This window comes from Scyliorhinus canicula, chromosome 17 (genome assembly GCF_902713615.1).
Source record: "Scyliorhinus canicula chromosome 17, sScyCan1.1, whole genome shotgun sequence".
NCBI lineage: Eukaryota > Metazoa > Chordata > Chondrichthyes > Carcharhiniformes > Scyliorhinidae > Scyliorhinus > Scyliorhinus canicula.
In genome coordinates, this window is record NC_052162.1 from 97749217 (window position 1) to 97760141 (window position 10925).

The 10925-nt window shown below is 51.0% G+C and overlaps 1 protein-coding gene across 1 annotated transcript; it reads left to right on the forward strand.

The window, feature by feature from the left end:
* Positions 1 to 670: 670 nt before the first annotated feature.
* On the forward strand, positions 671 to 4790 carry LOC119951488 (interferon-inducible GTPase 5-like). Its single transcript, XM_038774700.1, has 2 exons — positions 671 to 1675; positions 4577 to 4790. Exons 1-2 carry the CDS (start codon positions 678 to 680, stop codon positions 4788 to 4790), a joined length of 1212 nt encoding a protein of 403 aa, XP_038630628.1. The 5' UTR covers positions 671 to 677.
* The last annotated feature ends 6135 nt before the right edge of the window (positions 4791 to 10925 follow it).

Sequence of the window (10925 nt, forward strand, 5' to 3'; positions counted from 1 at the left end):
CATTTAATAGACCATATGACCATAAGATGTAGGAGCAGATTTAGGCCATTCGGCCCATCAAGATTGCTCCGCCATTCGATCATGGCTGAGATGTTCTTCGGCCATATTCTACTGCCTTCTCCCAATAACCCCTGATCTCCATATTAATCAAGAAATCCCCTTATTATTCATGAACAACAGATTTGTGCTTGAGGTGTTGCTACCTACTGAGCTACAGATCAAGAGCTGGAAGGTGGAATTAGACAGAATAATTATTTTTTAGAACATAAAAACATACGAACTAGGAGCAGGAGGAGGCAAGTTAGCCATGTGATCCCTCAAAGCTGTGTTGGACTACAGCCCAATTTGACACTCGGTGTTTGATCTGTGTCGGGATTTCAATCATTTAATTGATAATGGGTTTCTGTGGTGGATGAAAATATGTGTCAAAGCCATTCAATACGGTCTCAGTGTCTGTGGTAGACTCCTCCATTCCCTGCCTCAAGAGAACGTTGTCTGCTATTGGACCCAAAGCATAAGGAAGCAACTGACTTGAGGGAGTGGGGAGTGAGGACTGGTGCTCCCATCCATTGGTACAGGCTGGCTGTAAGATTTCCCATGGTAAATGGCACAAACATTCCTCAACCATTCCTGACCTAGTCTAACATTTATATATTTATTTCATTTTCAGAGATCAAATGGCCCAGTCCACTCTCACCAAGTTCTTCACCGCTCAGGAACGCAGGAACCTGCAATCTCTTTATAACACAGGGGAATTGGAAGCAATGATTCTTCAGATGAAGAGTAAGTCAGACCATTTAGACAAAGTGCAGCTTAACATTGCAGTGATGGGTGATGTGGGTTCAGGGAAATCCACCTTCATCAACGCTATGAGAGATCTTCGGAGCAATGATCAAGGAGCTGCTCCAACTGGGAATGAAGAAACCTGGATGGAGCCGACCAGGTATCCTTATCGAGCTCTGCCCAATGTCCAACTCTGGGATCTTCCAGGAACAAATTCCTTTGGTTTTGAACTAAATAATTACCTGAAGCAGGTGAAGTTTGAAAGTTTTGACTTTTTCATCATTGTGTCCCAGGCCAGATTCAGAGAGAACGATGCAGTAATTGCCAAAAAGATTCAGGAACAGGGTAAAGAGTTCTACTATATCCGATCCAAAATAGACAATGATACTCGCTCACTGAAGATGCAAGGTGCTGATCTGAATGAAGGCTGGAGCTCAATCCGCAGGGATTGTATCATTAACTTCCAAAGTGTTGGGGTGACACTGCCAGACATTTTTCTGATCTCTAGTTTTGAGCGGGAGCAATATGACTTCCCGAAATTAAAGTCCACCCTCGCCAGGGATCTCCCAAACATTCAATCAAATGTTTTCTCTCTCTCAATCCCAAAGATGATGCTGGAAATCACAGAGCCCAAAGGAAGCACATTGATGACCAGAGTCCTGTTATTGGCCATTCTCTCCGGAATAGTGGGTGTAGTGCCAGTGTTGGCACCATTTCCTGTGCCAATGTTAGTGCCAGTGTGGTATTTATTTACCACCATCGTGATCACAGTTTCTGGGTGGATATACCTCCGGAAACAGCTGGGGCTCAGTGACAGGTTGGTACCAAGTCTGGCCAAGCGAGGGAAACGCAGCGGTCTGCAGGTTAGACTGAAGGAGCGCGGTTTCAAGACCCCTCTCCCCAGCATACTCCTAGCAAACGTCCAAGCGATTGAAAACAAGCTGGATGAACTTAACGCCAGACTTACCTCTCAGAGGGAAGTAAGAGACTGCTGTGTGCTCTGTTTCACAGAGACATGGCTCACCCCCGCCTCACCGGACTGTGCCATACAACCTGAAGGCTTCTCTATTCACCGGGCGGACCGCACGGCATCTTCAGGCAAAGCGAAGGGTGGAGGGGTTTGCCTCCTCATCAACTCCTCCTGGTGCTTGGATGTGGTGACCCTGGCGACCTACTGCTCCCCAGACCTGGAATACCTGACCATAAAGTGCCGCCCATACTATCTTCCACGTGAGTTCACTTCAGCCATTATCACAGCGGTCTACATCCCACCCAAGGCAGAAGTGAGGAAGGCGCTGGATGAACTGTACACAGTCATAAACAACCATGAAACAGAACACCCGGAGGCCCTGTTCATTGTGGCCGGAGACTTCAACAAAGCCAACCTCAAGAGTGTACTGCCAAAATTCCACCAGCACATCTCCTGTACCACCCGGGGCGACAACACTCTTGACCACTGCTACTCAAAAATCAAGGGCGCCTACCGTTCCATCCCCCGACCGCACTTTGGGAAATCAGACCATAAGACTGTGCTCCTTCTCCCGGCTTACAAGCAGAAACTCAAGCGGGAGAATCCAGCTAAGAAGGTTGTGCAGTGCTGGTCTGAGAAGACAGAAGAGCTCTTACGTGACTGCTTGAAGACAGTGGACTGGTCCATATTTAAGAACTCAGCGACTAACTTAAATGAGTATGTCACCACCGTCACAGACTTCATCAGCAAATGTGTGGACGACTGCGTGCCAAAGAAAGCAGTACGTACGTTCCCCAACCGGAAACCATGGCTCAACCGCGAGATTGACTCCCTACTGAAGGACAGATTTGAGGCGTTCAAGGCAGACGACCCTGTCCTATACAAGAAATCCAGGTACGACCTCCGCAAAGCCATCCAAGATGCCAAGAGAGAATATCAAACTAAGCTAGAGTCACAGACAGACTCTCGGCGGTTGTGGCAAGGACTAAGCAACATAACGGGCTACAAAGCGAAGCCGAGCAGTATCTCTGGCAGCAGTGCACCCCTCCCCGATGAACTTAACGCATTCTATGCTCGGTTTGAGCAGGTAACCAACAACCCGCTATCAAGTGCCCCAGCAACCCATAATTCACCCATACCCACCATCACAGTTTCCGAAGTCAGATCGGCCTTCCTGAAAGTGAACCCACGGAAGGAGATGGGCCCGGACGGGATCCCTGGTCGTGCACTCAGAACCTGCGCGGACCAGCTGGCAGAGGTTTTCACAGACATCTTTAACCTATCCCTACTCCACTCCGAGGTCCCCACCTGCTTCAAGAAGACCACCATCATACCGGTACCAAAGAAGAACCAGGCAACGTGCCTCAATGACTACCGCCCGGTGGCCCTGACGTCAGTTGTAATGAGGTGCTTTGAGAGGCTGATCATGAAGCGCATCACCTCCATACTCCCGGAACGCCTTGACCCACTTCAATTCGCATACCGTCGCAACCGGTCCACATCAGACGCCATTTCCCTGGCCCTACACTCATCCCTAGAGCATCTCGAAAACAAGGACTCCTACATCAGACTCTTATTTATTGACTACAGCTCCGCCTTCAACACCATAATCCCAGCCAAGCTCATATCAAAGCTCCAAAACCTAGGACTTGGCTCTCCACTCTGCAACTGGATCCTTGACTTTCTGACCAACAGACCACAGTCAGTAAGAATGAACACCAACACCTCCTCCACAATAGTCCTCAACACCGGTGCCCCGCAAGGCTGCGTACTTAGCCCCCTACTCTACTCCCTGTACACACACGACTGCATGGCAAAACTTGGTTCCAACTCCATCTACAAGTTTGCTGACGATACGACCATAGTGGGCCGGATCTCGAACAACGACGAGTCTGAATACAGGAGGGAGATAGAGAACTTAGTGGAGTGGTGCAACGACAACAATCTCTCCCTTAATGCCAGCAAAACTAAAGAGCTGGTCATCGACTTCAGGAAGCATAGTACTGTACACACCCCTGTCAGCATCAACGGAGCCGAGGTAGAGATGGTGAGCAGTTTCAAATTCCTAGGGGTGCACATCACCAAAAATCTATCCTGGTCCACTCATGTCGACGCTATCACCAAGAAAGCACAACAGCGCCTTTACTTCCTCAGGAAACTAAGGAAATTTGGCATGTCCACATTAATCCTTACCAACTTTTACAGATGCACTATAGAGAGCATCCTCTCGGGCTGCATCACAGCCTGGTATGGCAACTGCTCGGCCCAGGACCGCAAGGAACTTCAGAGAGTCGTGAATACCGCCCAGTCCATCACACGAACCTGCCTCCCATCCATTGATTCCATCTACACCTCCCGCTGCCGGTGGAAAGCAGGCAGCATAATCAAGGATCCCTCCCACCCGGCTTACTCACTTTTCCAACTTCTTCCATCGGGCAGGAGATTCAGAAGTCTGAGAACACGGACGAACAGACTCAAAAACAGCTTCTTCCCCACTGTCACCAGACTCCTAAATGACCCTTTTATGGACTGTCCTCATTAACACTACACCCTGTCTGCTTCATCCGATGCCAATGCTTATGTAGTTACATTGTATATATTGTGTTGCCCTATTATGTATTCTCATGTATTTTCTTGAATTCTGTTCAATTCCCTTTTCTTCCCATGTACTGAATGATCTGTTGAGCTGCTTGCAGAAAAATACTTTTCACTGTACCTCGGTACACGTGACAATAAACAAATCCAATCCAATCCAATCCAATCCAACAAAGTCACTAAGCTCAGTTCAGTTCTGAAAGCTGAAATGAATCATCGATTTCCAAGAAAGATATCACCAGCAGTTACCAACGTGCTTTTCGGAATCACCACCGTCACCTGTATGATAACTGGGATCAAACATGGCTTCAGTCCAATGGGCATCTCTATCTTTGGGACTGTGTCGTCCTTTGCTTTTACCTGCAAGTTACTGAAGGATTCACTGAACGACCGCTTGGAAACTGGACAACGGCTGGTTCAGGCTGCGCTGAGCAGAGATTGACATGAACCTCGCACATTACACGATCAACATTACTGCTAAGTTTTTACAGGCTGCAGTGATGCCTTATCTAAATGGACCTGATCAGCTCAGGGGTCCAACTCATTTTCTATTCTGTGCCTAATCCAATATCCTGGATTTTGTCTCGATTGAACTGAATTAAAATAGAAATAGATTACAACCATTTCCTTTGGTATTTTCTTATATTTGAAATTAGTTCACTTTCTTCTGCTGCTCCTTGGTACCTAGGTCCTCTTCACTTGAAAACATGAGGATTACTTGTCACTGTTGAACTTTGTGCCTTAATTATTGACCCTACAATTAAATCCCACAGCTTCACGACTCCCTGTGGAAATAAGTTTCTCCAGACCAATGTTCTAAATTGTTTACATTCAATCTTGTTTCTGATGGTCTTTTCCTTTGACTCCTCAATCATTGAAAACAGCCTGCTTCTATCCGCCCTTCACACCTTTTGTCATTTTAAACATTTCTATTATGTCACACTGTGGCATGTTGGATTGGATTGGATTGGATTGGATTTGTTTATTGTCACTTGTACCGAGATACAGTGAAAAGTATTTTTCTGCAAGCATCTCAACAGATCATTCAGTACATAGAAGAAAAGGGAATTAAACAAAATTCAAGAAAATACTTGAGAATACATAATAGGGCAACACAAGATATACAATGGGCGCGATTCTCCGCACTCACGATGGGTCGGAGAATAGCGGGCGATGCAAATTTTCACGGCGACGCTGGTCTGACGCCCCCCCGCTATTCTCCGAACCCCGCACAAACTCCAAGTCGCCATTCCCGTCAAAAACCTCGAACGCGCCCCCGACATGACCAGAATCGCTAGTTTTTGGCCCCCCGCTATTCTCAGACCCGGATGGGCCGAAGTCCCGACGTCATCACGCACTGTTTACACGGCATCCAACACACCTGCTTTTCAAGTTCGTCAACCAGTCGTGCTGGCTGACGACAGCTTCGAGGAGGTGAGCGCACTGCTCAGCGCACCGCTCAGCGCACTGCTGGAGTCTGGCCACAACGGGGCAGGCATCCCTGAGAACGGGAGGGGGGTCCAGAGCGGGGGGGGAGTGGGGGAGACGGAGGGGGGGAGTGGGGGAGATGGAGGGGGGAGTGGGGGAGACGGAGGGGGGAGATGGAGGGGGGGAGAGTGGGAGTGGGGGGGGTGTTAGGGAGAGAGTGAGCGAGTGACCGGTCCAACGCAGTAACAAAATGTCTACCAGCATGCCATGGCGTGCCGGTCACAAGGACAAGGTCGCTGTTTGCCCTGTGGCTTACGGCCACAGGCCACTGACGCACCGGTGAGGAGGACATAGTTAACTGCCCGTTGGATGCAGAAAGTGACCAGGCGTGTCAGCAGCGCGTCCAGGCCACCTGGACACACAGGTATCCCGTGGCAGGCGGCTGCCGAGGTGTCGACTAACCTCCGTCTAACATGTCCCGTTTCTCTGCCCCCCACCACCCTTCTGTAGGTTAGCACAATGTCTGCGAACAGAACGGCTATGTTCTGCGCAGTGGTTGGGGCCGCTGCACTGCATTTGGTGAAGCAGCAGCATCCACACCCACAACCCGCAGTGGATGCAGGGCCAGCTGCAGCAGCAGAGGAAAGGGCCGAGGAGTTGCCAGTCGTCGAGCAGCATGGGGAGGAGGAGGAGGAGGAAGAGGAGAGAGTGAGGGTGCAGCCACGGCGGCAGAGGCGACGACCAAGGCCGAGGGTGTACCGTGTCCGGGTCTCTTTCCTAACAATGACGGACATCACCTGCAGGAGGAGACTCCGGCTGAGTAGGCGGACGGTGATACGTATCTGTCACCTTGTGGCGCACCTCGCCCCACGTGGAACGGGGGGAGAACACGCGATCCCAGTTGCCATCAAGGTGACGGTCGCTCTTAACTTCTATGCGACCGGCTCCATCCAGTCTCCGAGCGGGGACGTCTCCGGGATCTCCCAGTCATCGGTACACAGGTGCATCCGGGATGTGACCGACGCCCTCTATGCCATCGCGGACCTCTACATCACCTTTCCCGAGGACCGAGCAACTCAAGACTCACGAGCTCGTGGATTTGCCAGCGTGGCCGGGATACCGATGGTGCAGAGGGCAATCGATTGTGTTCACGTCCCCATGTGCCCGCCTGCAGGGGACAGGGATGTGTTCACAAACAGGAGGGGGACATACTTCATGAATATCCAGGTGGTATGCGACCCCCACATGAGGATCATGAATGTCTGTGCAAGGTTCCCAGGGAGTGTGCATGACTCCTACATACTGGCGCAGTCGTTCATCCCTGCGACATCCCCCCTGGCTGAGGGGCTGGTTGCTAGGCGACAGGGGTTATCCGCTGAGGTCTTGGCTGATGACGCCTATACGGAGGCCTCAGACCAATGCGGAAACCCGATACGAGGCCCATGCAGCAACCAGGGGTGTGGTGGAGCGCTGCCTTGGCCTCCTGAAGATGAGATTCAGGTGCTTGGACCGCTCCGGAGGGGCCCTGCAGTACCAGCCTGACAGGGTCGCTCGCATTGTTGTGCGCTGCACAACATCGCGATGCAGAGGGGACATGACCTGCTGCAGGAGGCGGAGGGAGAAGCCAGTGGCAGTGGTGCCAGCACAAAGGAGGAGGAGGAGGAGGAGGAGGAGGAGGAGGAGGAGGAGGCTGGTGGAGTGGCGGGCGCAGCACGCAGACACGACCCAGGTGCTGGTGATGTCCAGGAGGCGGCACGACGGACCTGGCGAGGACGGCGGGCACGCAACGCCTTGGTGGCAGCACGGTTCACGCGTCGCATGTGACGTCCCCGCTGAACACCAAACCTAGTCGTGCAGAGAGTCAACACACAACTGCCACCACCCCCCCCCCCCCCCCCCCCCCCCCCCCCCCCCCTCTCAGTGTACACTGCTCCACTTCGACATCACCCTTACCACTGGGTCCAGACGGTATGGCACAACATTGATGGCTGTGTCAGCGGGTGTGATCAGTGCCATGTGGAATGATGACAGCCCGCTCTGCGAAGGGCTGTGAGCTCAGAATCGTTAGAGAGAGTCTGACCCATGGCAATAGCTGAACCATCCACCTCGGTGGCCGCTGAGATCGTCACTGACACTCCATCACGTGCCCGCGTGGGCTAGCTGTGGGAGGGGGTGGGGGAGGAGCAGGGACTGCACACCCTGCACCGAAGTTTCACCGCTCGTCAACCCCAGCGACACTCGGTCACCATCACAAATCCTGTGGCTGTGGAACAATCACACGGTTTTACAAGTAAGGTGGAACAGTGCGTTTAATGTTAACAATAATTTACAGGTGCCCTAGCCCCTACAACTAAACTGTGCCCTTTACCCGTGCCAACTTACTCAGTGTCTATCTTAGTTGCCTTACGGGCCCTAACACTACATCTACGTGACTCCCCAGATGATACAGCAGGAGTGGAGGAGGATTGCTGCGAATCGCCCCCTTCGACTCGTTTCTCCTTGGCCAAGCGTTTCCTGGGGCGACCCGGCCTTGATGGGCCAGGCTGCTCTGCGGGCGTCTCGGGTGACGTTGTGCCACCCTGCTCTGCCTGCTGCCCACCCGATGCACCAGGGATGGGACGGGGGAGGCCGAGAATTCCGGGACGTCCCGTGGTGGACTTAATGGGACGGGCCCCGAAACCTTCTCCTCCCTCGGGGAGCCCGGTGGCCCCCGGGCCTCACTTTGGGACTGAGGTGCGAGCGGGGAGGTGCCCCGTCGTGCCACCGACACCTGGCGCTGCCAGTCCTGGAGGCCTGCGACGGTATCCACCAGGATTCGAAGGTTTGCAGACACGGAGTCCAGTGAGTTAGACATTCCCGCCAGGGACTGTGCGACCTCAACCTGTGAGTGCACGACGCCATCCAGCACATGTGTCAGGCGGTTGATGCTCTCGGCGACTGACTGCTGGGACTGTGCCATCAACTGCTGTGACTGTGCCATGGCGTGCTGCGACTGGGCAATGACCTGGTGAGACTGGGCCAAGGCACACAGGGCGCCGGCAATGTCGTTTTGGCTCTGGCACAGCTGCCTGTGAGGGCAACCTTTCCAGGGCCGAGGATGACGCGTGCACATTAACCCCAACGCCTTGCATAACCTGACCCATTGCGTCCACCGCGGATGCCATCCGTGCGGTGTCGGACTGGGTCGCTGCCATGAGCGGCACCACTCCCTGCTCGTGGACGCGGTTCTACTCCTCCAACAGCGTCTGCAGAGCCAGGAAAACAGCCCTCATCCCGTCATTGTTTCCCTGGGTTTCTTGAGGCATCGGCTGTGCGGGTGGGTTGAGAAACACCAGGAACTCAGAACTCCGTCAGTCTGGGCCCTCGTCTGCTCCAACCTCCACCTGCTGTACCTGCTCAGCTGTGATGTGTGACCCAGACTGTGACCCAGGAGCCTCATCACTAAATAGGCCAGCCGGGGTGAGTGTCTCTGGGATGGTGGATGGTGTGGGAGATAGCAGTGCCGCAAGCTCGAGGTCGTCTTGGGTTGATGCCTCCTCTGTGTCATCGTCCAGGTGAGAGGCCGCAGGGTGTTGGCGGACCATTTCTGTTTCCTGCTGTGTCACTGTGCAGGTTGGGTGGATTGGCCATGAAAAATTGTCCAAAATTCTATGATTAACCTGGGACAAAAGTTCGGCGCAACATCGTGGGCCGAAGGGCCTGTTCTGTGCTGTATTTCTCTATCTCTATCTCTATCTTTGGACTGTGGGAGGAAACCGGAGCACCCGGAGGAAACCCACGCACACACGGGGAGGACGTGCAGACTCCGCACAGACAGTGACCCAGCCGGGAATCGAACCTGGGACCCTGGAGCTGTGAAGCATTTATGCTAACCACCATGCTACCGTGCTGCCCAAAATCTTTCTTCAACTTTCAGTTGTCTCAGTTGCTTGCTGGTGTGAACACTGGACAGTGGATTGTCTCCTCTTCTGAAGCTGCATAGGCCACAGTAGTATTGACTAATGAGCATAGCCTATTGAAGTGTAAGTAAGTTATTTTATATTTTTTATCAAGTAGGGGTTTATCTGGCGTTCCTTCAAGTTATTCTTGCAATCATCAATATTCATTTTTCCCAATGTGGGCTATTTTTAATTAAGTTTTTATTTCAGGAATATTACCCCTACCAGAATGGAAAAGAAAAAGCATAAATCTGGGTCACTAAAACGCAAAGAACAAAAAGAAACATAAAGGAAGGAATCAGCCAAGCGATGCAGGCCTATTACAGAGTTTATAATACCACAAGCACAATCCACATCAATATCCAGTTCTGCAACAAATAATCAAGAAGCAAGAAACAATGCTCATGGTGATGATGCAATGACATGCGAGTTACAAGAACAGAGAAGAGCTACTATGAATGTAGAGATAAATACAAGTGCATCCATTACTAATCCACCCAGGCCCAATATTTCTTCTGGCTTCCTTGTTCCGGTATCTGTACTGCCTGTAGTTGCAACATCTGAACACATAGCTTCAACTAGTGACAGGGAATCAGATATTCCTTCAAGCATAAATGACTTGGTTTCTGAAGCACATCTGTAAATGAACCTACGCAAGAAAATGAAAGATCAATTACTGGAATCTTCCAATATCCATCACGAGTAAATGCTCAGCAATATATCAGTGTGGTTAATGATGGCACCTCAGATACATTTTTTGCAGCATCACTAATTAAAAGGAAAGAAGAAGTATTGAAGCAGAGAAGTATTGTCATGAGGATTATAGACATCATAAAGATGTTAGGCAAGCAAGCACTTCCTTTTCGAGGTCACAGAAATGAATCGGCCTACACTCTAGATAATGAGGTTCTGAATCATGGCAATTTTTTAGCTACAGTGCAGTTGATGGCAAAATATGACCCCATTATGGCAGCTCACGTTTCTGCAGTGCAAAACAAGTCTAAACAAAGAATCAAACGATTAGAGCAACAAGGAAAGGCTCAAAGTAAAGACCGTGGTGGACTTGTTACATACCTGAGTAAAACAACTATAAACATGTTAATCAAAATTATGAAGAATATGAGACAAGAAAGAATTAGTCATGGAGTTTCTCAAGCAAAATATTATTCTATTCAGGTTGATTCAACACAAGATAATTCATCCATCGATCA